Genomic DNA, 27,629 nt, shown 5'->3' with positions numbered 1-27,629 from the left:
CCAGGAAACATTTGATAGAGTTGCTTCATTGTAAGAGGGCAGCACATAAATAAAATGAATCAAATCTTTTGTTAAAACAATGGGATTCTACAAGGAACAGAGAGAATTTGATCAGATACTGTTAAAAACAGATGAAAAGTTAAGAAACTATTAATTTCTGTTAAACTTAAAGATGGAGGAAGAACAAATTAAAGAAATGATGATAATATGAGCAAAGAATTTTTGGATATAATATAGAATTAAGACTGCAAAAATTATGGGAAAGAAATGTTAAATTAACTAAAGCATATAAAGAAAGCTTATATAAAATGTTTTACAGATGGCATATGACACCAGTGAGATTAGCAAAAATATTTAAAAATACTTCAAACAAGTGTTGGAAAAGCAAACAAAGGCCAGGTACTTACTATCATATCTGGTGGACATGCCCAAAAGCAAAAAGATTTTGGGTAAAAATACATTTATGGTTGGAGAAAATGACTAAAAAACAAATAGACTTTAAGCCAGAATTATTTTTGTTAGGAATAATAGGAGCAAATTATGAGAAAGATTGTATAATTTAATTCTACATGTACTAACTGCGGCAAGAATTGTATTTGCCCAAGATTGGAAAAATGAAAATTTACCAACTGACGGAAGTATTAATTAAAAATTTTTTAGACTGTGCATAAATGGACAGATTGACTTTAAAGGTAAAAGAGAAAGAAGACTCAGTGTATTTTAGAACATGGGATAATTTCTATCAATGGTTAGAAACATGAGTTAAAAAGAAATGTGATATGTAACTTTGAATATATATTAGTAAGAAGAAGACTATTGAGCGATTAATTAACATATTGTTTATGATAACTAACTATTATCTATTATTTCTTGTTAAACACATGAACCCAGACATTATGCTGTTTGCTAAAAATTGAGAATGTTATTTGGAAAAACTCCAACCCCAACCCTAATTCTAACCCTAATCCAAATCCCAACCCCAATTCCGATCCCACCTCATTCCTAACCCTATAAAAACTAATAAAATTTATTTTAAAAAATCTTTAAGTCACCAACGTGGAGACACTGTGCTGAAAGGTATCTTTAAAAGCATGGCCACCTTTTTTACTACCTAGCAGTAGGATTCTGTTAAAGCCAATTTAAATATGGCACCAAACTAATCCAAGGAGAGAAGCAACCTAGAACTGAGAAGAAATTTCTTGACAGAACAATTAATCAGTGGAATGACTTATCTCCAGAAATTGTGGGTGCTCCAGCATTGGAGGTTTTTAAAAAGAGATTGGCCACCTTTTGTCTGAAATGGTATTCCTGCTTCCTAGTCCAAACAGGGGTTTGGACTAGAAGACCTCCAAGGTCTGCTCCAACTCTGTTATTCTGTTATTCTGCCTTGTCTGGGCTTGGAAGCTAACGCAGGGTCAGGCCCAGGATAGGAGGTTTCCAAAGAATAGCAGAGCTTAGACTAGATGAAAAACTCAAAAGTTTATCTCATAAGAAAACAGTTTGAAGTTGCAATCTGTATTGTTGACAAGAAAGCTCCATAGATCACCATGAAGTCACCACATCTGCAGAGGACTTAGTATCATTTAAAGTTCTTCAAAATGGGGAAACATTCACTCTCCATTTTATTAAGAGTTCTTTCCCTGATTTGGTTTTTAAATGATTTGCACATTAAGGTACAAATTACTCTCATTCTACTTGAGTTGTAAACTTTCACCAGTTTGAACAAACCTGTCTAACTGTTCCTGAAATCTGGAAGGTCCTGGTAGTTGGGAGAAGGCAAGAACGGGTTAGTTTCTCGTGCACCTGATTTCCTCTCACTTCCCAGTCACATACTGTTCACAGATTCATTCAGATACAGTTCACTGTTTAGTTGTGTGTGGTGTGTAGTAACTGCGAATGTCTGCAGTTAAACACAAGAGTGATGTTAGGAAGGGGGTATTGCAAAGAAGCAACAAATCATCTTGATGTAGATGAAAACAGAGATTATAGGGAGAGAAGAACATGGCATCTCTTGCCTCCTATTACCACCAACTGAGAAGTGCCACAGAGGAAGGAAGTGAACCAGGATAGCACAATGCTCCCCACTCTCAATTCCCAAAGCTGCTCCAGAAGGTTACCATGGTCAATGGTATTGAAAGCCGCCAAGAGGTCAAGTAGAACAAAGATGGATATACTACCCCTATTCCGCTCCTGTCAGAGATAATCAAAAAGTGTGACCAATGCCATTTCTGTCCCATATCCAGGCCTGAATCCTGACTGGTAGGGGTATAGATAATCTGTTTCATCCAGAAACCTCTGGAGCTGCCATGCAACCACCTTCTCAACAACCTTCCCCCAAAAGAGAAAATTGGAGACAGGTCGGAAATTATCCAGCAATGACTTCTTGAGAAGAGGGCAGACCACAGCCTCCTTAAATTGCTGAGAGGGAGTATCACCTCCTATAAGGAAGCATTAATCACTGCCAGAGTCCACCTGCCTGTCATCTACCAGAAAGCTTTCACAATCTAGGAGGGACATGGGTCTAAAACACAGATGCTTGTGCCCATACTCCCTAGGGTCCTGTCCACATCCTTAGGAGTAGCAAGGTTAAGCTGTTCCCTGATAACAAGGCAAGAACCTTCTCCAGACCAGCAACCACGCCAGCATCTAACTGGGAATGAAGTCGAGCAGTTCCGTCTTCCAGAAAATCTGCAAATTCCTCAGCGCACCCCTTCAAATAGACTTCAGTCTCCTCCTTCCCCAGGAGAAGACGGCTCTCCTTAAAGAGGACCGCTGGTCGATTATCTGCAGATGCAATTAGTATGAAGAAGTATTTACACTTCACCTCACGAATCACTACATCGTAGACCTTAATAGCAGCTCTTACCCATGTTCAAGCAATTGTCATTGTCAAACAACTTCAAATTGTTTGATTTTCTTCCATAGTTCACTCTAAAACAAGCACTCTAAAAGAAGTTAGCATCATTTCATAAGTGCCTCCTTAACCCATTTCTTCAGTTTGCCCCAAATTAACTGTATATGCCAGATGGTGATTATTTACACACTTACATTTTTTTCTGTCTACTATAATCTGGAAACTGGTAATTTTTCCATTGTGGATATTCAGCTTTATTTAAGATATGTTTTAGTGGGAAAAGACTGTTTATGAGCTATTCAAAACAATGTATCAGTTATGAAGGCCATTCAGCTGCTATATTTCCATTTAGTGTTTGGAAGATTGTGGGGAAGTTAGAAAATTTCTCTTTTTTAAAAAAATACTAATCTCTCCCGCGACAATTTTGAGTCCTTAATGGTACATTGACTCTCTGTAACATATGTCCTTTTTCAGTTACAAATAGTGTACTCATCTAATAAATGAAGTTGATGTTTAACAGAAAAGTACAAAGAAACATAATTGATATAGAAGAAAAGGGAAAATACTAAATCCCTCTACATGTCCGGAATTAAAGAAAAAATATATTTATTTTGAAATAATTCTTAATTGAAATACTGGTTTTATACACCATTGCAAAGTGCTATTTGCATAATTGTGTGTTTTTAAAATTAGATATACTTGGTTTTGTTCACACTATTTGCTAAAGTATACAGCATTTCCAGAAGGCTTCTTGTATCGCAGACATGTCAAACACAAGGCCCGGGGGCCGGATCCGGCCCGCGAAGTGGTTTCATGTGGCCCGCGAAGCCATCCTGGAAAGAGTGAGGGAACGGCCCCCACTGCCTTGGCCCTGGCCCAGAGACCCTCCTTCTGCCAGAGACCCTCAGATCTGTCCCACTCCTGCCTAGGCCCCCATAGGCATCCTTGATGCGAACGATGTAGAGCTGGCCATGCCCACCCAGTAGGCCATATGCACTCTAGCCATGCCCACCCAGTAGGCCACACCCACCTGGCCCCCTGAGGGCAACCACAATGCTGATGCGGCCCTCAATGAAATTGAGTTTGATGTATCGTCTCTGCTGCATTAGGAAAATGAGAGGTGAGGTCTAAACTAGAAAAAATTATCCATCCTGAATTAACTCTCCTCCCCAAACATGCTAGAATTGAATATAGTGCATGAACCTCATCAAAGACTGCCTTATCAATGGGAGGGCAGAACTCTCTCTAAACCTGAAGCGGTAAAAGAGAAAGTAAAGAAGACCAGTACATCTATTCCCAAACCAAAGTTTCCCAAGCCTACCTTCTGATACCAAATACTATTGCTGTTGGTTGGAGAATGTGATAATGGTGGCTCTGTTCACTGATAGATTTTGCTTTGCTCTGCTCATGCAAGCGCTTATTGTGGTCCATTCTGAAGAACACAAATTATTCTTTGTTTGTCCAGTCATATGGTTACCTGAACAGCGCTATATATTTGCATCTGTTGTGCTGTCGATTTCATTTCTTTAAAAAACACAAGATAGGAGAACATCATAGTGTACATAATTCCTTTTTTCTTTTTGTATGTTCCCCCTGGGAAAGTGTAGTTAAGCCATGTATGACTAAAAGTGAGATTTAATTTCTGCACTGAAACAGCACACATTTGAACTTTTAAAATTAAGACGGTTAAGCAGTTGCTCTTCCATCTGAAATGACATAGGGAGGGAATATACTCTGCAAGAAAAAAAAAAGAAAACAGACTGTATTTCATGTGGTGTTATCACATTAATCATTAAATATTATGCTGCTTTCAGGCATTGGACTGTGGACTAATAAAGCAAAACAGCTTTACTGCTTGAATTTATTCAATATGGTCGAAAGACAATACATCTCTATTGGGCACAGGCCATTCTACTTAGTTCAGGTGATTGTGGGCAATGAATTTCTTGTCTGTTCAGCACCGGGTGTGTCCTGATTTCCTTGCGTGTTAAGCTGCATTTCATTATTCGCTCTGCCAATACATTTCATAAATGTAAAAATGTTTGTCTCTTGGTGTTGGTTAAAGAATCAAATAAAATATGTATCCCCTCAGCTCTTTCATAGGTTTCATATCCTGTAATAATCAAATGGCTCTAAACACTGGCTTATTAGCAATAGGCAACACAAAGCTATTGCTTAATTCCTTTATGTTTGCCTTCCGTCAGGGAAGCCTGAGCAAAACAAGAAACTTGCAGCACAGGTTTGTTTAGTGGTATGCCCATATCTGAATTCCTGGTTCACTGGTTTCCTAACAAACCAGAATTTGATGACATTATTTGTTCTTTGCTTTTGGTTCCTGGTTTGCTGGATAATAGCAGGTTGGAAACGCCAGTTTGAATAAAGTAGTAAGCAAACTAGCCATGGAGTCTTGCCAGCTTAGCAAGAAGCAAGCAAGGACAATTAGATTATGTTCATTCAAACTCTTGTTAAATCTTAAGCCAGAATTCTATCTTTCTTCTCAGTGTTATATACAAGAATCTGAATATTTATTTTTTTTTAAAAAAACTTTCTTAGAAATTTTAATATGTCACTTCTGAAAACACTGATAAATGTTATTTGCCAAGTAGAAAAAACAACATGTCATCATTCCTGTCATTTTGGTAGAACACAATGGCTTGTTTTTGTGGCCTAGCTGAAGTAATTGTATATAGTGCAGGAGAAATCACTCGGTTCAGAATATCCATAGGAGTGACTAAACCCTAATGTCACTTAATTAAGTACAGATAGTCCTCGACAAGACTGAACATTGACATCTTAGGTATCAGTGAACTAAAATGGACAGGAATGGGTGAATTTAATTCAGATGACCATCAGGTATACTATTGTGGGCAAGAATCCTTCAGAAGAAATGGAGTAGCCTTCATAGTCAATAAAAGAGTAGGAAAAGCAATACTGGGATACAATCCTCAAAATGACAGAATGATCTCAGTTCGAATCCAAGGCAAACCATTCAATATCACAGTAGTCCAGGTCTATGCCCCAACCACCAGTGCTGAAGAGGATGAAATTGACCAGTTCTATGAAGCACTACAGCACCTTATAGAACTAACACCAAAAAATGATGTTCTTATCATCATGGGGGATTGGAATGCTAAAGTAGGAAGCCAAAAGATAACTGGAATAACAGGCAAGTTTGGCCTTGGAGTACAAAATGAAGCAGGGCACAGGCTGATAGAATTCTGTCAAGAGAATACGATGGTCATAGCAAACACTCTTTTTCAACAACCCAAGAGACGGCTCTACACATGGACATCACCAGATGGTCAACACAGAAATCAGATTGACTATATGCTCTGCAGCCAAAGATGGAGAAGCTCTATACAGTCAGTAAAAACAAGACCAGGAGCTGACTGTGGCTCAGACCATGAGCTTCTCCTTGCAAAGTTTAGGCTTAAACTGAAGAAAGTAGGGAAAAGCACTAGGCCACTCAGGTATGAATTAAATCATATCCCTGTTGAATATACAGTAGAGGTGACAAATAGATTTAAGGAATTAGATCTGATAGACAGAGTGCCTGAAGAACTATGGACAGAGGTTCGCGACATTGTACAAGAGGTAGCAACCAAAACCATCCCAAAGAAAAAGAAATGCAAGAAAGCAAAATGGCTGTCTGAGGAAGCTTTGCAAATAGCTGAGGAAAGGAGGGAAGCGAAAGGCAAGGGAGAAAAAGAAAGATACGCCCAATTGAATGCAGAATTCCAGAGAATAGCTAGAAGAGATAAGAATGCCTTCTTAAATGAACAGTGCAAAGAAATAGAAGAAAACAATAGAATAGGGAGGACCAGAGATCTTTTCAAGAAAATTGGAGAAATGAAGGGAACGTTTAATGCAAAAATGGGCATGATAAAGGACCAAAATGGCAGGGACCTAACAGAGGCAGAAGAGATTAAGAAGAGGTGGCAAAATTACACAGAAGAACTATACAAGAATGAGCTTAACGTCCCTGATAATCACAATGAGGTGGTCACTGACCTCGAGCCAGACATCCTAGAATGTGAAGTGAAGTGGGCCTTAGAAAAGCTGAGCAACAACAAAGCTAGTGGAAGTGACAGTATTCCAGCTGAGCTATTCAAAATCTTAAAAGACAATGCAGTAAAAGTACTACACTCAATTTGCCAGCAAATTTGGAAAACTCAACAATGGCCACAGGATTGGAAAAGATCAGTTTACATTCCAATTCCAAAGAAAGGCAGTGCCAAAGAATGTTCAAACTATCGCACCATTGCACTCATTTCTCATGCTAGTAAAGTCATGCTTAAAATCCTACAAGCTAGACTTCAGCAGTATGTGGATCGAGAACTACCAGAAGTACAGACAGGATTTCGAAGAGGCAGAGGAACTAGAGATCAAATTGCCAACATACGCTGGATCATGGAGAAAGCTAGGGAGTTCCAGAAAAACATCTACTTCTGCTTCATTGACTATGCTAAAGCCTTTGATTGTGTGGATCATAACAAACTGTGGCAAGTTCTTAAAGAGATGGGAGTACCAGACCATCTTATTTGTCTCTTGAGAAACCTATATGTGGGTCAAGGCAACAGTGAGAACTGGACACGGAACCACTGATTGGTTCAAAATTGGGAAAGGAGTCCGGCAAGGATGTATACTGTCGCCCTGCCTATTTAACTTATATGCAGAGCACATCATGAGAAAGGCAGGGCTAGATGAATCAAAAGTTGGAATTAAGATTGCCGGAAGAAATATCAACAACCTGAGATACGCAGATGATACCACTCTAATGGCAGAAAGTGAAGAAGAACTAAAGAGCCTCTTGTTGCGGGTGAAGAAGGAGAGTGCAAAACTTGGGTTGAAACTTAACATTAAGAAAACCAAGATCATGGCATCTGGCCCTCTCAATTCCTGGCAAATAGACGGGGAAGAAATGGAAGTAGTGACAGATTTTATTTTTCTGGGCTCCAAGATCACTGCAGATGGGGACTGTAGCCAAGAAATCAAAAGACGCTTGCTCCTGGGGAGGAAAGCCATGGCAAATCTAGACAGCACACTAAAAAGCAGAGACATCACCCTGTCAACAAAAGTGCGTATAGTCAAGGCTATGGTCTTTCCAGTTGCAATGTATGGCAGTGAAAGTTGGACCATAAGAAAGGCTGAGCGCCAAAGAATTGAGGCCTTTGAACTGTGGTGCTGGAGAAGACTCCTGCGAGTCCCTTGGACCGCAAGGCGATCAAACCGGTCAGTCCTAGAGGAGATCAATCCTGACTGCTCTTTAGAAGGCCAGATCCTGAAGCTAAAACTTTGGCCACCTAATGAGAAGGAAGGACTCACTGGAGAAGAGCCTAATGCTGGGAAAGATCGAGGGCAATAGAAGAAGGGGACGACAGAGAATGAGGTGGCTGGATGGAGTCACTGAAGCAGTAGGCGTGAGCTTAAATGGACTCCAGAAGATGGTAGAGGACAGGAAGGCCTGGAGGAATGTTGTCCATAGGGTCGCGATGGGTCGGACATGACTTCGCAGCTAACAACAACACAGTCCTCGACTTACAACCACAATTGAGCCCCAAATTTTTGTTGCTAAGGGAGACAAATGAATTTTGCCCCATTTTACGACCTTTCTTGCCACAGTTGTTAAGTGAATCTCTGCAGTTCTTAAGTTAATAATACTGTTGTTAAGTGAATCTGGCTTCTCTGTTGCTTCTCAGAAGGTCTCAAAAGGTGATCACATGATTCCGGGACACTGCAACGGTCATAAATATGAATCAGTTACCAAGCACCTGAATTTTGATCACATGACCAAGGAGATGCTACAATGGTTGCAAGTGTGAAACACAGTCATAAGCCACTTTTTTGTGCCATTGTAGCTTCAAATGGTCACTATGAACCATTGTAAGTCGTGGACTATCTGTACTGTAGGATTTTCAATGTTGGGGCATGTACATAACAAAACAATATTTCTCTTTAATATCATCTTAGATGATAACTATCATTATATTATGTGGGCTGTGACTTACATATAAATTGTATGAAAAAGGATTTCATTTTCTCTGTTTGGAATTTTTCTATCTTCAGATTCTGATATTGTAACGTGTGTAATTATAAGCACCTTTGTGCAGTATGCCTTCCTATATGTATCTTTTCCCCACCTTAAAAGAGCAATATTTCTTTATCCAGTGATTATTTTGATTGCCCTTTATAGACTTTTTTCATTTCTCAAATTATGGAGATGCTGCTGCTATATTATTTCTGCGTGCATCCTTTTGCACAATGTGCCTTATGGATTTTTAGGAATAGAATGAGGGCACACTAGGTAGACATATCCAGCATGGATAGTTTTGTATCCTTTTTTTCTTTCTAAAATGGATTATCTGTGTACCGTGTGGTATTCTTGGTGGTTGCCCAAGAAATTGAATAAATGAGGATGTCAATGTGTTCTTATTAAATTCCTTTATTAAAACATGGTTGGATATCCATGCATTTCTTAATTTTGAAATAAAACTATTTTCACTACCTAAGTAGTATACAGTATAAGAACATTGTAGCAGATGGTTGGAAATAATCTGAGATAATTTAAAGAAAAGAGCACACATGTCAAGGAGTCTCATAATGGCTAGGATCTGGACAGAAACAGCAATATTATGGGTATTTTAAACATAATATATATTTGGCATAATACTGCATTTTCTTGGAAACAGCATGAGAGAGTGACACCTACTGACTAGCAAGTATGAATAAAAATACTGAGCTAAATGAACTTTTTCTGCTGATCTCCTGAATTGTGGCATATGGAATAAGTGCATGATTTAACAAGAAAACTTGCAAATGAATGTGTTATATGTTAACAGAAGGAGTAGAAGAATCATGGAACAATGTTAGTAGAATAGGAATTATAGTTCTTAATTCATATTTTAATTTAACTGATGAAACTATATATGTGTGCATGTGCTCCATAATTCTAAATCAGCAGAGATACTAGCTCTGATCCTCATAATTTCAGTCTACATTTTATTTAATACGTATGCATATTGCTGAGAGAGCAAGGGGAGGAATAAATGCAAGCAAATGAAGCTACTGTATATGCTGCACAGGAAAGAGAAGGGCTTAGTACTCTGTTTTTTTAAAAAAAGACATGGAGTGAAATAGCTTGGAGAAAGGAACAAACTAAATTCAGATGTCTCCTTCCTATTTGTTACACTGTATCAAATGAAATATTTGACTTGCTACTATACATGTCCTACAAGTGTTTCTGCAAGAAAAGTTACACAAGTCCATGCACAGGATCATTTCAGGAGGTGTCAAGATAGTGGGTGAGAAAAAGATAGAGCCATTAATAATAGTGGAAAAATGTGACCAGATTTGAAACAGAATTTATTTGTGCTTTCTTAATTTTTATTTTTACTCAGTATACTTTTTGACTTAACATCATTGTCTGCTTTTTCTTCTATAGGTGACTGCTGAGCTGTGAATTATGGCTCCCTTTTTACGAATATCATTCAACTCTTTTGAGCTAGGGCCAGTTCAGAATCAGGGAGATCAACTACAGCCTTTCTGCGCAATAAAAATGAAAGAGGCTTTGACTACAGGTAAAATAAAATCATTTTGACTGTGTTTTTAAGTGGATCTCTTCTGAAATAGTCTGAGAAAACTACAGTTCAATCCTGTGCATAATTACTTAAAAGTAACTGTCTCTGAGTTATTACGAAGATATTATTTAAATTTCAAATACAGCTGGTGGGTCAAAACTAGTAAGACATTTCTAATATAAGAGCTGGATTTCTTTTAGCAGTATTCAGGTTAGAGGCATGGGTTGGAACTTGTTCTGTTATTTTAAATCAGAAGCTGATTTATTTGTTTATATTTAAGCTGTTTTATTTATTTGTCAAATTTAGAAACTGCTCTAATTCGCCAAATTTATTCTGCTCCCTCAGAGTAAAAATGCCAATTTCACTATTATTTGTTTAGTTTAGTTTAGTTTTAGTTTTATTTGATTTCTATACCGCCCTTCTCCCTAGGGACTCAGGGTGGTTCACAGGGCATATATAAATAACGATACAAAAGTTAAAAGGAAATTAAACCAGTGCCCAGTTAAAAAACAACAATAATAAAGTACTAAAAAACCAATTTAAAAACCCATATTCCCCCATCAGGCCAGACCAGCTAATTCAAATAAGTGGGTCTTCAGCCCGCGGCGGAAGGATCAGAGGTCTGATGCCATCCGGAGCTCAACCGGCAGTTGGTTCCATAATGCCGGAGCGCCCACAGAGAAGGCCGTCCCCATGGGGGCCACCAGTCGACATTCCCTGACCGGAGGCACCCTGAGGAGGCCCTCTCTGTGGGCACGTACTGGGCGGAGGGAAGTTGACGCCGGCAGCAGGTGGTCCCCGAGGTAACCCGGACCCATGCCATGTAAGGACTTAAAGATCATGACCAAGACCTTGAACCTCACCTGGAAGACAACTGGTAGCCAATGCAGCTCGCGGAGCAAAGGTGTAACATGGGAGTACCAGGAAACTCCCAAGACAACTCTCGCGGCCGCATTCTGTACCAGTTGGAGCCTCCAAGTGGTCTTCAAGGGAAGCCCCATGTAGAGAGCATTACAGTAGTCAAGGCGAGAGGTCACGAGCCTTGGTGGAGCAGTGGGCTAATGCCTCCTTAAGTAACACCAGCTGCCTGCAATTAGTGCAGGTTCGCGTCCCACCAGGCTCAAGGTTGACTCAGCCTTCCATCCTTCCGAGGTAGGTAAAATGTTGGGGGCAATTAAGCTGACTTTGTAATAATGCCGCTTGGGGTGTGTGTGAAAGCCCTAATAAGCAGGCATATACATAGAATGAAGGCTACTGCTAAGCTTGTAAGCCACCCTGAGTCTTCGGAGAAGGGCGGGATATAAATGGAATTAAAAAAAAATAAAAAAAAATGAGTGACCGTACACAGGGCATCCCGGTCCAGATAGGGCCGCAACTGGCGCACCAGGCGAACCTGGGCGAAAGCCCCCCTAGTCACGGCCACTATATGATCTTCCAGAGTAAGCCGTGAATCTAGGAGGACTCCCAAGTTGCGAGCCCTATCCACGGGGGGTAAGAGCTCACCCCCCATAGAAAGAGATGGAACATTTTGAATGTCCCGGGATGCCGGAATGTACAGCCACTCAGTCTTGTCAGGGTTGAGTTGAAGTCTGTTCCTCCCCATCCAGACCCGAACCGCCTCCAGGCAACGGGACATCACAGCGAGGGCATCACTGGGGTGGTTTGGGGTCGAAAAGAAAAGTTGGGTATCATCGGCGTATTGATGATACCCAACTCCAAAACCACGAATGATCTCACCCAGCGGTTTCATGTAGATGTTGAACAGGAGAGGCGAGAGAACCGACCCCTGAGGAACTCCACAAACGAGAGACCTAGGGGCCGATCTCTGCCCCCCTGCCAACACCGACTGCGAGCGTCCCAGGAGATAGGAGGAGAACCACTAAAGAACTGTGCCTCCCACTCCCAATCCCCTGAGACGCCGCAGCAAGATACCATGGTCGATGGTATCGAAAGCCGCCGAGAGGTCTAATAGGACTAGGACAGAGGAATATCCCCAATCCCGAGCCCTCCAGAGATCATTCACCAGAGCGACCAATGCCATCTCCGTACTGTACCCGGGCCTGAAACCCGATTGGTAAGGGTCCAAATAATCCGCTTCATCCAGGACCAGAGGGAGCTGATGCGCCACCACACTCTCAACAACCTTCGCAAGAAAGCGAAGGTTGGAGACTGGACGAAAGTTGTTCAATACAGCTGGGTCCAAGGCAGGCTTCTTGAGGAGAGGTCTCACCACCGCCTCCTTCAAGACGGTGGGGAAATAACCCTCACTCAAAGAAGCAGATATAACTGCCTGGAGCCAGCCTCATGTCCTCTCCCTAGCTGCATAAACCAGCCAGGAAGGGCACGGGTCCAATAAACATGTGGTGGAGCTCAGCCTCCCCATAATCCTGTCCACTTCATCAGGGGTCACAGAATCAAACTCTTCCCAGATAACATTGACAAGACCGCCCGTGTCCTGATCGCCAGACTCTGCCTAGCTGGAGTCCAAACCAGTCCAAATCCGAGCGATTTTATCCGACAGATGTTGACTAAATTCCTCGGCACGACCTTGCAAGGGATCCTCCCTCACCTTCTGATTAAAAAGTGAGCGAGTCACCCTAAACAGGGCGGCCGGGCGATTATCTGCGGACGCGATGAGGGTGGAGAAGTAATTACACCTCGCCACCCTCATCGCTGCGAGATAAGACCTAATATGGGTTCTTAACTGCAACCGGTCGGGTTCGGATCGGCTAGACCTCCAACAGCTCTCTAGGCCCCGTTTCCGACGCTTCATCTCCCGGAGCTCCACGGAGAACCATGGAGCTCGCTGGGATCTGCACCGGGTCAGGGGCCGCAAGGGTATAACCCGGTCAAGTGCCTCAGTGGCTGCCCTTTCCCAGGCTTCCACTAAGGCATCCGCCGAGTTGTGAGCAATGGAGGCAGGTGGGGACCCCAGCGCCGCTTGGAATCTATCAGGATCCATTAAGCGTCTGGGGCGGTACCATCTAATTGGCTCCGTACCCCCACGGCGGGGGGTGGCAAAACGGAAGACCAGCCGCAGGAGGTGATGATCGGTCCATGACAGGGGCATAATAAATGGAGAGCCCCCACCAAGATCATCCAACCACCGTCCAGATAAAAAAATCAGGTCAAGGGTGTGGCCTCCCTCATGAGTAGGTTCCGAAATTACTTGCGTCAGGTCCATGGCCGTCATGGACCGTTATTGGAACAGCAATAATAAATTTGTATTATCTGAATTAATGAACATTTACCTTTCATCAAAAAATTCATATCTTAAGTGTTGTCCAGCAAGTAAAACAAGTTGGCATTTTATTTTTTATGGAAAAGAGACAATTATGTGCAGAGAAAGAGTCTTGGTGGAGCAGTGGGCTAATGCCTCCTTAAGTAACACCAGCTGCCTGCAATTAGTGCAGGTTCGCATCCCACCAGGCTCAAGGTTGACTCAGCCTTCCATCCTTCCGAGGTAGGTAAAATGAGGACCCAGATTGTTGGGGGCAATAAGCTGACTTTGAATAATGCCGCTGGGGTGTGTGTGTGTGAAAGCCCTAATAAGCAGGCATATACATAGAATGAAGGCTATTGTTAAGCACATTGATTTGTGCTTAGATTGTAAGCCGCCCTGAGTCTTTGGAGAAGGGCGGGATATAAATGGGATTTTAAAAAAAAAGAATGTAGCACCCACCCACCTACCCTTAAAAATTAATTGGTTTCTTTCTTTATTTGTATATGTTGCCCATTTGCCAAGTGACTCTGGGCAGCCAACAAGGACTAACTCATAACTTAGCCCAGCTGTGTATTGTTACCAAAGGTAATCTAAATTCTTTTTACCACCACCAGCATCACCACCATGTTTTATGCATCAACCTTCCTCTTAAAAGCCCAGAGCATTAGAGAAAGCAAATCTATTTTATGATTGCCATTTATTCTCATTACTCATTAAAGGGAAAGGGAAACCAAACTGCTATTAAGCTGCTTTATGACTTATCTAATTTCCCATGCAGGTGAGAAAAGAAAGTTGCTATTTGCAATGACTTGCTGAGACATCTTGAAAAAAATCTTTTTTAAGTCTCCCATTAAAATTCTCCCTACCAACCAAAGAAGTCAGGGAAGCGAAGAGTAAGATCACACACTGTGTGAAGGCATAATTTGGCTTGTTTGGCTTTCATTTTTAATGAAAACCCGCCCCCCTCAATCTTTAACCATTTTAGGCTTGTGAATACATTTAGGTTTATTAATCTATAGCATGTGTACTCCCAACAAAATAGTCATCAGGGTCAACTAGCCCAAATATAAAATGGCCATTTAGCAGAAGGCATCATGATGTTTCTCTAGCCATTCAGGATGTTCTTTACCACTTCACTGTTGTTGTCTTATTTTCTGGCTAAGATTCCAAACAAAGTGGTACCTAAGGGGCTTTTTTTTTTTTGAAGCATGCCTTTCAGACTTACAAAGAATTTAAAGTCCTCATCTTTTCTTGAGGTTCTCAGGTGGCTTCTCACTCTTCTTTTAAAATTAATGTTAATTATTTTTTAAACAAAAAATTAAAGGCTGTTTTCAGGGCCAGTGTCTGGTAGACAACTGAGGTGCTGTCTGTAGGTATACTGGCAACCCTACCATCTATATTGGTTATGTAAGGTTTATTTATTCATTCTGTGTACAACTCCAAGAAGATCTGAAGTATCTGCAGAGAGTAAGGAAGATGAGCTTGATAGAAATAATGAACAGGGATCCCATTGCTGAAGTTCATTTTTCTTCCCATAATTTTCTTGTCAAATCAGCCTGAATATTGTCAGTTTGGAACTTTAAGCCTTTAGGTGTGGGGATGGGACAGTTTACTTCTTGTTTCCTTTCCCATTTAAAACATACCAAAAAGAAAAAAGAAAAGAATTTGGCACCTTCTTTCTAGTTATCGTAATAGTGAATGGTTTCTAAAGCCAAGGAAACTTCCTTGTGTATTAGATTCTATTTTAGGTGAAGTTAAACTTTTATCTTAGGCAGGGCAGATTCTAGAGAACATATGATTTCATAGGTGTCCATGTAATCTTGCCGACTTTTGTCAAATTGATAAAAATTGCATCACAAATTTTGCCATTTTGCCAATGTTTGTACAAAAGAGGTGAGGCTAATTGCACAGTATTTCTTCTATCATTCTATTTCCCTTAATACCAGCACCAGCACCTTGGCTGCTGCTGAATTTTTTCTTTTTCATATAGCCTAGAAGTATCATTGCCCTTTCCCACTCATGTCTAGAACATTAAAAATCCCACTTAGCCATTTTCATTTGCAGTCAGTATCCAAGACATGGATCAAAAATACTTAACAGGGCATGTTTCTTCCCACTTCTCTCTTCCTGTGACTTCAAGCTAATATATATATATATATATATATATATATATATATATATGTGTGTGTGTGTGTGTGTGTGTGTGTGTGTGTGTGTGTGTGTGTATGTATATGTATATGTGTATATATATATATATATATATATATATATATATATATATATATATATATACATATACATATATACATATATATATATATATATATATTCTGTGTGAAACACATTCATGTTTCATTAATTCCATCACATCAACAACAAACTGAATGTTTCTGTATTTGTTCTGAAATGGAAAAAGCATTTACATATAAAATTATAATTTAAGAGTGTAGTTCAAGGATACATTAAGTATTTTGAAACAGTGCATGCATAAGCTATTCAACAAAATGGATGCATTTGAACATTTGAATATTTTATGAATTCAGGATTATGATACATCTATAGTGTATGTCACTATATTCAGTATTTTTAATTCTTTATGCATTAATACTTGAGCCATTAATAGTTGATGCTTTATTGTGCTTGTGTTCAGATCTAATAAAATAATTCCTCAGATGTTTAGAGGAGATGCAGTTATTATCTTAAACACTACAGTGGCAAATAATATACTTGAGGCCTCCTTTCAGAAATATAAAGTGCATTTGGAGTTCAAGGATTCCTTTTTAGTTTAGAAACATAAATGATTTCATGCTGTGCCAAATCAGTGCATTTTAAGCTGTACCAATGCAGTGAGAAAATACAATATCGTGCAATGGAATAGTCTATGATTTATGAATATAGAAGGACCATTATATTTATCTAATAATTTTGATTAATGTTATTTCATCCATATCAATGCCACTTATTCAATTTGACCCCTTCATGGATTACTGCCTTGTCGTGGCGAAGGGGCCTGGCGTAATTCAATGAAGCTATGAGCTATGCCGTGCAGGGCCACACAAGACGGACAGGTCATAGCAGAGAGTTCTGACAAAACGTGATCCACTGGAGAAGGAAATGGCAACCCACTCCAGTATCTTTGCCATGAAAACCCCATGGACAGTACCAAAAGGAAAAAAGATTTGACGCTGGAAGATGAGCCCCTCAGGTCAGAAAGCGTCCAATATGCTACTGGGGAAGAGCAGAGGGCTAGTACTAGTAGCGCCAGAAAGAATGAAGCGACTGGGCCAAAGCTGAAAGGACGCTCAGCTGTGGATGTATCTGGTGGTGAAAGGAAAGTCCGATGCTTTAAAGATTTTTTCTCCATAGAAACCTGGAATGTAAGATCCATTCAATTTGATCTTAAAACAATTCATGATAAACAGAGTAAAATGCAGCAACAAAACAATGCAAATTGTCTTCATTTAAATGATAGATGGAAAAGGGAAAACAAAATAGGATCTCTCATGTAACATGTTACATATTACCCATGGTATTTTACTACTAAGCTGCTCATTATTTTGTAACTCATATTTGGGCTAGAGTCAGCAAAGAATGAAAGCAATTGTTTTCCAGTGTGGTCATGGAAATCTAAGCAAACATAGAAAAAAACAAAACAAGCATACCTAAGAAAGAGAATTACATTGGAGTGATTCAGACATTAAATAAGACATTTTTCTTTGAAGTTCTTTTTTTCTTTTGCAAAAGAGCTTTTACCCCAGTAACTAATTCAAGTCATCATATTCTTGCATAAATGTAGCTAAAAATTATACCACTTATTCATTATAAAGAAGGGGGATATTCAGTGAAAACTTGATAAACCTTGAGAAACAGATTGTTTAAAAATCTTTTGGAAAAAGAAGTGTGTGTGTGTTCCTTTTTCCAAAAGATTTTATAGTTTAAGATCAGAAAGTAAGTAGTGACTGAATAAAAAAGTGAGTACAGTACAAGAGAAGTACTATACACTGAAGGTGCATGGTGTTAAATGAATGAGAATCCAAGCAAAATGAATGCCTGCAGGGAGAATAAATGGGTTGAGAGAAAGGATGAGAAAATTGTGGTTGGAATTGAAAAGATCCTCTAAAGAATGGTGACAACATATGAAACTATAGTTAATAGCTTCATGTAAATTAGATTTAGCTATATATCATTTTATTTTCTAATGCCTTGATTTCTTTGGCTTACCATTTCTTACTTCTTCAATTCTTGACCTGGCCACAGTGAAGGTACCAATACAAAATAAATATGAATCGATATTCATTGTAAGATTTATAATTTCCTTAAAGTTATTGAAATATTTTTCCCTTTCCTTAATTAATAAATTGACCATATATAGTTTCAATATATGATAAACTACAGAGCTTTTCTTGTCAATCTGTCATCCATACATTTTTGTGGTATTTACAGAGAGAGGAAAAACTTTGATTCAGAAGAAGCCTACTATGTATCCTGATTGGAAAACATCCTTTGATGCTCACATCTATGAAGGACGTGTGATTCAGATTGTTCTCATGAAGGCCGCAGAAGAGCCACTGTCTGAAGTGACTGTAGGTGTATCTGTTTTGGCTGAAAGATGTAAGAAAGGCAATGGAAAAGCAGAGTTTTGGGTGTGTATTTATTTATGAGATCAATTATTTTTGTTATTATTTATATTTGGACCACTAGAGTTCAAAAGCAGGATATTCAAAAGACATCTGGTTTCCAAGAAACTTACTTATTTAGCCTCCTACAGCCTTCAGAGACAACTGGAGATACCATAGTGCTTTCTTTGTGAGGTGATCTTCTGTAGGTAATGTCCTCCTTGGACATGTTACTAAGGCTTAGACACATTGCTTTAGAGAATGTTTACTGGAATACATTTCCTTTTATAAAACAATGGTATTATTTTCAGCCTCAAGAACTGTAAGTTGTATTGGGCTTCACCTCTCAGAATTCTTGAAGTCCACATGTCGTAAAGTTGTTGAGGTTGAGAAACACTGCTCTCAGCAATCACTTGGGCCATTTTTAATTCTCTGTAGAAAGATTATTTTAGAGTTTTACCAAAACTTGCATGTAATTCAAATGTTTCTTCCTTTTTAGCTTGATTTACAACCTCAAGGAAAAGTACTCATGGCTGTACAATATTTTCTAGAAGATGGCGGTAAGAAAGCTAAACCTTTACTAAAGATAAATTCAGTAAAGGATCTTTGTATTTAGCACTGCACATTCTAACTGCAGTAAGACTAGCCTATGCTCAGAAATGGAAGGGAAAAGAAATCCTCACCAAAGAAGAAGTAATAAATAAAATCCTCTCCTGCGCTGAAATGGATAGGTTAACATTAGAGCTTAAAAATAAAACCGAAACAGATTATTACAAAATTTGGAATGAAGTGTATAAATGGCTAAAGTCAAGGAGGAATGCTGGGACAAATGTGGATTGATAAGTTGATAGTTTTTTCTCTATAAGATAGAATTGAAAGTTATCTAATCACAATGTACATCAGACATGTCAAACACAAGGCCCGGGGGCCGGATCCGGCCTGCGAAGTGGTTTCATGTGGCCTGCGAAGCCATCCTGGAAACAGTGAGGGAACGGCCCCCGCTGCCTTGGCCCTGGCCCAGAGACCCTCAGATCTGTCCCACTCCTGCCCAGGCCCCCATAGGCACCCTTGATGCCAAGGATGTAGAGCTGGCCATGCCCACCCAGTAGGCCACGCCCACCCTGGCCATACCCACCCGGCCCCCCGAAGGCAACCACAATGCTGATGTGGCCCTCAATGAAATTGAGTTTGACACCCCTGATGTACATGATCGAAAGAATGCTTACTAGAGACTTTATAGATTCTATATGTATATTTTGTTATAATGTAAAGAAACCTTTTTCTTTTCACAAGGTAATACTAATAGTATTGTTTAAACCAGGGAAGTTGTATCATGTCCACTGTGTTTTTTCGTTTTTAACTGTATATTAAAAAAATTGAGAAAAAAGAAAAAATAGAAAGCTAAACCTTCCAATATATACAGTAGTTAAAACTACTTTGAAATATAATGACCCTAGTCCAAATCTGCCTGGATTTTTCCTGTATATTTTGAAGAGAAAATTTACTGTTAGGCATCAGCCTAAATACCTTGAACAGACTGAATCTCACCTAAAGCACAGGGATTATCTGAAATGAGTGCACTGGTATGAAGGGTAGCTTGGGAGGCACTGTTGCAGACTATATCAGCTGATGTGGAGTGTGAGATTGTTTGCCATCTCAACACAATAGATGAGTACTCCTTTAAGTGCAGTCATTGAAATGGAGTAATTACGAGCAAAAAATGAACAATTAAAAGTTCAGCTTTTTCAGTTCACCATGCAAATTGCACATTTGCAGCTGACTCCAGCATCTTATCATCAATGCTCTGTAGCAGTGCCTAAAAAATTTGATGGAGCTCTTGGTCAGGCCACCAGATTTTTTGGCCCAACAAAGCCACCCAGAGTCACTTGCTTGAAATGGGTGGCTATAGAAATTTAATTAATCAAGTGACCTATGTGCAAGTCTCTGCTATCCAGATCTCAGATGCAGGGACTTCCAACCACATCTCTTCAGGCTATACTATCCAGGCAAATAGGTAGAACTAGACTCAATTATCTCCAGAAGAAAAGGTTAAATACAGGAGTTCAGGAGCTTGTTTATATTGTGAGAGCCCAGGACATGTCTAGACAAAGACTAGGGAACTATAACCTCTCTAGCCCCAACTCAAGCTATAATGCCTAGTCAACATTTCATCTTGCCTTTAAAGATTCACATCCCTGGATGCTCTGTTCTCTGGGCTCATAGCATGATTGATTCTGTACATACCAGTAATTTCATTTGCAGAGACTTGACAGAATTCCAAAACATTCAGGTTCTTGTGTTTGTAAAGAGAATTGATGGGCGATCCTATCTGCACCATGGATTTGGCTAACGATTTAATGGTAATGGAGATGATGTGTTGGTTGAGAGCCAATATGTTTTTTAGTATATGGAAAAAAACAGACTCAGTCCAGGGTGAAATGCTCCAAAGAATTTTATTGAATGAACATTAAGAGAATCACAGAGAGATTGTTAGACCGATCCATATCCTTTTAGCTTGCTAAGATCCCCAAATTTGAAGGGCAGCAGATGGATGTGCTGGAATCAACAGATAATTGTATAGTACACTTCTAAGATTTTGTGTTTATGCAATATTTTCAAGCATCATCTGGGGGCTTTCAATTCTTTTTTTATACTTTTCTTATAAGGCAATAAGAAATGGGTGAGAGAACACCTGAGATGTTTTTGTGGCACACTTTATCAACAACTTAGTCATAATTCAGATATTATCCCATTGCCAAACTGCATCTCTAGCAGACAATACCCAAAGATGATTTGCTGACATATATTGTCAATGACTTGAAAGTTCAAATAATTGACTTTTGTTATTAATATTTTTATGGGAAATTTTATGGCTGATATGCAACCACTACACCCAACATGTTAGATTAGAAAATCCATATTGTATTCTTTATCTTAATTGTTACAAGTAAGAACATAGATAAAAGGCTCAAAGGAAAAAGTGATTTATAATACAGCATTGCAAATTGCATCAGCTGGCTCAGTAATTGTTTCTCCACAGGTATATCTGCACTACCTGCTTGCCAGTCTCCCACTATGCCAAAACACATGTAGAGAAACTAGAATGTTTGTCATTTCCCAGTGATTTAGGCATTGCACGGCTTCACAATTATGGCTTCACAATTATGGCCCTCAAATCATCCAGTCACAAAGAATGACTTCCTATCTTTTTATCATATGATATTTCGATAGATGGTTAAAAATTTCTTTCATAATATATTTATGCTAAGAAGATATTTCTAAGTATCAGACATCAAACAATGACTAGCCTGATCTCAGAAACCCATAGAAAATGCCAAATGGAAGCAGGACAATTACATCACTTTATATATTTGCCATCCCAGCAAGCGTTCTTCTCTAGAGCCAAATTTAATATTTTATTTTCATCAGTTCCATATGAAAAATCTGGCATACCGTGTTTCCCTGAAAGTAAGACCCAGTCCAATAGTAAGCCCTAGCTTGATTTTTGGGGGTGGGCCTAATATAAGCCCCCCCAAAAAAGTAAGCCCTAGTTTGGGGCAGGGGTAGGGGGGTGAACTTTACCAGTAGGACTGCCGCAGCCAGGCCTCCCATGCCATCACAGTTGCTCATGGCAGGACGCCATGTGGTGCTTCAGGCCGGCCCAAAGCACCATGCAGCATCTTGCCGCGAGCAATGGCAACGGTGTGGGAGGCCTGGTGGCAGCAGACCTGCCAATAAACTAAGCAGGCAGGCAGGCAGGCCGCGTGCCCTTTCTATGCCAGGCCAGCGCCTGCAGCCTCGGGGCGGCCATTCTGGGCAGTGGCCAGGCCAACCAAAGTGGCAGGCGGACTGGTAGAGGCTCAGAGAGGGAGGGTAGTGAAGCGGGCAGGCGGGGCACATGTCCTTCCCAGGCCAGGCTAGCCCCTGCATGCCCAGGCAGCTATGCTGGGCAGCAGCGGGAAGGGCACTGAGGTTGGGCAGCCAAGCTGACACTCTTCCAGCCAAAGCTTGGGGCCTTTGCCCCGGGGATCCGGAGAGGCTGCCTGCCTGGCCTAGCTGGGCCTGTCCTGCCTAAGTGGCAGAGGTTTGGGGAGGAAGGGTGGTGAAGCAGGCAGGCAGGTTGTGTGCCCTTCCCATGCTAAGCCAGTCCCTGCAGTCCCTTACCTGCCTTCCAGATCGTGCAGGGAAACAAAAGAAGTTGGGGGGGGGCGAAGGTCTATCAATTCCAGCTTCACAAGATCTTTTTTGTGTGTGAAAAGTTGGAATTGGCCTGCTGCCCCCACCTCAGCGCCCTTCCCACCACCTCCCAGCACGGCTGCCCCAGGACTGCAGGGGCTCGCCTGGTATGGGAAGGGCACACGTCCCACCAGTACCATACCTGGTCCACCACCATGCTCTCAACCCCGCATTGCTTCTCCACCCCAAGCACAGGCCCCACCCCACCCCCGCGCACTCGCAGCCTACTGGTACTGGCAAAAAGTAAGCCTTTTCCAAAAGTAAATCAGAGCCCAAAAGAAAGTAAGACTAGGTCTTACTTTTGGGGAAACAAGTTCTTATACCTTGTTGAACCTATCTACTGTAAGATTAATTCTTCATGTGTTGAAATAACTGGAAAAAAATCCTCCTTATTACTTCATGCTCCATGTTGCTCTGATGAATTTTATATGAACCTTCTCCTCTTAGGTGAAATAACTGCAATCAGTCTTGCCAAATTTTGTACAGCAGAAGTTAACATCAATAAATAACTGATATTTGAATTTCTTATTTTTAAAGATAGTATTCATAATGCTGGTATTCAGTTATTTTGTTCTGATCAGTTTCTTGTTCTTGATTTTTTATCACAACAAGCATATATCAGTACTGAGGCACATTTTGGAAGGAAAAACTGGAAATCACCTTTCCTTTTTGATGCTTTAAACTGAATAGGCATTCCTGAGCATAATTTTGCAGCCCATCGAAACAGTCCAAGGTCTCCTCTGCAAGTCCTTTGACAAGAATGTGAGCTAGTTCACTTCAGCCTATTTTCCAACTTGGATTGAAAATGCTGGTGTCCCTAGGCAGAGCAAAAATGTATTCCTTGCCCTTCACTTCCCTGTTGTTAGCAGCCTCTGTTCGAAAAGAGGATATTCCTGTGTGCCTCAAGATTCAGCTTCTCTAGCTCAACAACTTATTTCCCGTGCTAAGAGAGCCAGTTCTCTCTCTGGGTGACCATGACTTTGTGGAAAGCAGACTCAAAGTTTCTGATATTGCTTCATTGTTCCTTCACTGATTTTAAGTTCATGAAAGGCGGAGCGTTGTGATCTTAGGGATTCCAGCTAAGTGCTTGGGAGGAATATTTGGCCCTTATCACAATAATTGGCTCGAAGAAGGAGAACAGAATACAACAAAGTACATTACATAGTTAGCATACAAATAGAGCATCTCAAGGTGGCAACCAATCTGATTTGGAACTGCAGTAATAGCTTTCCTAGAAGCGCCCAGTTGATGTCTCCTTATTCAGCCCATAAACATACTATATTGTATGTTATGTCTTGGATAGAATGAGTCTCATATGACTAATATTAATTACTTGTAAGATGTCAAGATCATTTCCTTTCTATTCTAAAATAATTGTGGGAGGACCTGATCAGATTAGGAATCTTATGTAAGTATAGTTCAAAGGGAAATGACCAGACTTTTAATTTTTATTCTTTATTCCTCTTGTTTTAGTAGATTACTTTTGTAGTAATTTAAATAGCAAATAAATCAGACCAATCACCCAAAGGTGATTTCTGGTAAACACCTCCAGTTTTTCTTTCCTAAATCTGCCACACCACTGATGTACGTACCGTATATACTTGAGTATAAGCTGAATTTTTCAGCCCACTTTTTGGGCTGAAAAATTCCACTTCGGCTTATACTCCAGTCAACAAAAAAAACTGCGCGGAGGAACGGAGACCTGCCGACCTTTGGGGAGGTTTGGGCGCCTCCCCAAACCTCCCCAAACCTCGGCAGGTCTCCGTTCCTGTTTGGGGAGGTTTGGGCGCCTCCCCAAACCTCCCCAAACCTCGGCAGGTCTCCGTTCCTCCGCACAGACCTGCCGACGTTTGGTGAGGTTTGGGCGCCTCCCCAAACCTCCCCAAACCTCGGCAGGTCTCCGTTCCTGTTTGGGGAGGTTTGGGCGCCTCCCCAAACCTCCCCAAACCTCGGCAGGTCTCCGTTCCTCCGCGCAGACCTGCCGACGTTTGGGGAGGTTTGGGCGCCTCCCCAAACCTCCCCAAACCTCGGCAGGTCTCCGTTCCTGTTTGGGGAGGTTTGGGCGCCTCCCCAAACCTCCCCAAACCTCGGCAGGTCTCCGTTCCTCCGCGCAGACCTGCCGACGTTTGGGGAGGTTTGGGCGCCTCCCCAAACCTCCCCAAACCTCGGCAGGTCTCCGTTCCTGTTTGGGGAGGTTTGGGCGCCTCCCCAAACCTCCCCAAACCTCGGCAGGTCTCCGTTCCTCCGCGCAGACCTGCCGACGTTTGGGGAGGTTTGGGCGCCTCCCCAAACCTCCCCAAACCTCGGCAGGTCTCCGTTCCTGTTTGGGGAGGTTTGGGCGCCTCCCCAAACCTCCCCAAACCTCGGCAGGTCTCCGTTCCTCCGCGCAGACCTGCCGACGTTTGGGGAGGTTTGGGCGCCTCCCCAAACCTCCCCAAACCTCGGCAGGTCTCCGTTCCTGTTTGGGGAGGTTTGGGCGCCTCCCCAAACCTCCCCAAACCTCGGCAGGTCTCCGTTCCTCCGCGCAGACCTGCCGACGTTTGGGGAGGTTTGGGCGCCTCCCCAAACCTCCCCAAACCTCGGCAGGTCTCCGTTCCTGTTTGGGGAGGTTTGGGCGCCTCCCCAAACCTCCCCAAACCTCGGCAGGTCTCCGTTCCTCCGCGCAGACCTGCCGACGTTTGGGGAGGTTTGGGCGCCTCCCCAAACCTCGGCAGGTCTCCGTTCCTGTTTGGGGAGGTTTGGGCGCCTCCCCAAACCTCCCCAAACCTCGGCAGGTCTCCGTTCCTCCGCGCAGACCTGCCGAGGTTTGGGGAGGTTTGGGCGCCTCCCCAAACCTCCCCAAACCTCGGCAGGTCTCCGTTCCTGTTTGGGGAGGTTTGGGCGCCTCCCCAAACCTCCCCAAACCTCGGCAGGTCTCCGTTCCTCCGCGCAGACCTGCCGAGGTTTGGGGAGGTTTGGGGAGGCGCCCAAACCTCCCCAAAGGTCGGCAGGTCTGCGCGGAGAAACGGAGACCTGCCGAGGTTTGGGGAGGTTTGGGGAGGCGCCCAAACCTCCCCAAACGTCGCCGGGTCTCCGTTCCTCCGCCCCCTGCCAGCCTGCTTCTTTCCGCTGTGGAAAGAAGCAGGCAGGCAGGGCACAGAGGAACGGAGACCCGGCGACGTTTGGGGATGTTTGGGGAGGCGCCCAAACCTCCCCAAACGTCGCCGGGTCTCCGTTCCTCCGCCCCCTGCCAGCCTGCTTCTTTCCGCTGTGGAAAGAAGCAGGCAGGCAGGGCACAGAGGAACGGAGACCCGGCGACGTTTGGGGATGTTTGGGGAGGCGCCCAAACCTCCCCAAACGTCGCCGGGTCTCCGTTCCTCCGCCCCCTGCCAGCCTGCTTCTTTCCGCTGTGGAAGGAAGCAGGCAGGCAGGGCACAGAGGAACGGAGACCCGGCGACGTTTGGGGATGTTTGGGGAGGCGCCCAAACCTCCCCAAACGTCGCCGGGTCTCCGTTCCTCCGCCCCCTGCCAGCCTGCTTCTTTCCGCTGTGGAAAGAAGCAGGCAGGCAGGGCACAGAGGAACGGAGACCCGGCGACGTTTGGGGATGTTTGGGGAGGCGCCCAAACCTCCCCAAACGTCGCCGGGTCTCCGTTCCTCCGCCCCCTGCCAGCCTGCTTCTTTCCGCTGTGGAAAGAAGCAGGCAGGCAAGGCACAGAGGAACGGAGACCCGGCGACGTTTGGGGATGTTTGGGGAGGCGCCCAAACCTCCCCAAACGTCGCCGGGTCTCCGTTCCTCCGCCCCCTGCCAGCCTGCTTCTTTCCGCTGTGGAAAGAAGCAGGCAGGCAGGGCACAGAGGAACGGAGACCCGGCGACGTTTGGGGATGTTTGGGGAGGCGCCCAAACCTCCCCAAACGTCGCCGGGTCTCCGTTCCTCCGCCCCCTGCCAGCCTGCTTCTTTCCGCTGTGGAAAGAAGCAGGCAGGCAGGGCACAGAGGAACGGAGACCTGCCGACGTTTGGGGAGGTTTGGGGAGGTGCGCGCGCACCTCCCCAAACCTCCCCAAACTTCGGCAGGTCTCCGGGCGGCGGCTTGGGAGAGGTGCGCGCGATCCTGGAAGCACCGAAGCAAGTCCTCGGTAAGCTCTGGGCGGTCACTTGCTTCGCGTCTCCTGAGGGAAGGGGGGGCGACTGGAGCAGGCGTGTTTCCTCGCCTGCTGGGCACCGCGATTTGCCCGGGGAACGCACGTGGAGCGAGGAAGCGGACAGCCAGGGCTTCCCGGAGAGCCAAGGCCACACAGGGTATTCCTGTGTATTCAGGCTTGCAAAATGGCGGATCGAGCCTCTGCTGGCGGCAGAGGCTTGCAGAACGGCGGATCGGCTTATACTCGAGTCAACAACTTTTTCCAGTTTTTGGGGGTGAAATTTGGGGTCTCGGCTTATACTCGAGTCGGCTTATACTCAAGTATATACGGTATGTTTGTTATGATCAAAAATCAAGAACAAGACTGGGATCATGATAATAGGCAGCGATTTTAAAGCCCTTTCATAGGATTTATCTAGTACGGTTTGAAGTCTATTGTTATATTCATTATTCCTGTGTTTTTTTTCCAAAATATATACTGTAAGTAAAGCACATTTTGTATCATCTTGATTATCATAATGTAGCATTTTGGCTTTGCTCCTAGTTTTAAACATATTTATTAGATTCAGTGGCAAATGTATTTTTTAGGGTTGCAATTTGAGCTATTAGAATAATTTTCCACAGTGAAAATAAGCTGCTTAGGCTGCTGTTTCAGTGCTTTAGAATTCAAGTCCCAGAAAAAGCAGCTGTTCCATTCACTTTGAAAGAAAGTGAGCACTAAAGATGACTAATGCATATAAACAACAATAGTTTTGAAGTAGCAATGCTCTTTTTAGTGTAAGGCTAATCAAGCTGATTCCAACTTTAAATTTTCCACAAACAAAAGAAAGTAGCACTTTTGTTGGAAGAATATGGAATTTAGGAAAAAAGATTGTTCTCCTGTTCTGAAACTTAGCTATAATTTCATATACACAAACTCACATACCCTGTGAAATCTCTTGGAATAGATTATAGGTAGTCCTCAGCTTACAACCACAATAGAACCCCAAATTTCTAATGCTAA

General features: G+C 42.4%; 1 protein-coding gene across 2 annotated transcripts in view; it reads left to right on the top strand.

Moving 5' to 3' along the window:
• Positions 1–27,629, top strand: part of PRKCD (protein kinase C delta) — a 70,399-nt gene that overhangs the window by 16,327 nt on the left and 26,443 nt on the right. The window contains exons 2-4 of one of the 2 annotated variants that reach the window (XM_083352676.1): positions 10,296–10,431; positions 18,098–18,297; positions 18,770–18,830. In XM_083352676.1, coding sequence (XP_083208802.1) covers positions 10,317–10,431; positions 18,098–18,297; positions 18,770–18,830 — 376 coding nt within the window. In that variant the 5' untranslated portion in view covers positions 10,296–10,316. Of the gene's footprint in view, positions 1–10,295; positions 10,432–16,918; positions 17,032–18,097; positions 18,298–18,769; positions 18,831–27,629 lie in introns of those variants that run through there. The other variant, XM_083352677.1, reaches the window with a different exon arrangement.

The sequence above is a fragment of the Vipera ursinii genome, assembly GCF_947247035.1.
Source record: "Vipera ursinii genome assembly, chromosome: 2".
Classification (NCBI taxonomy): domain Eukaryota; kingdom Metazoa; phylum Chordata; class Lepidosauria; order Squamata; family Viperidae; genus Vipera; species Vipera ursinii.
The sequence above is the reverse complement of the archived record's forward strand: the minus strand, read 5'-3'. Positions and strand labels throughout refer to the sequence as shown.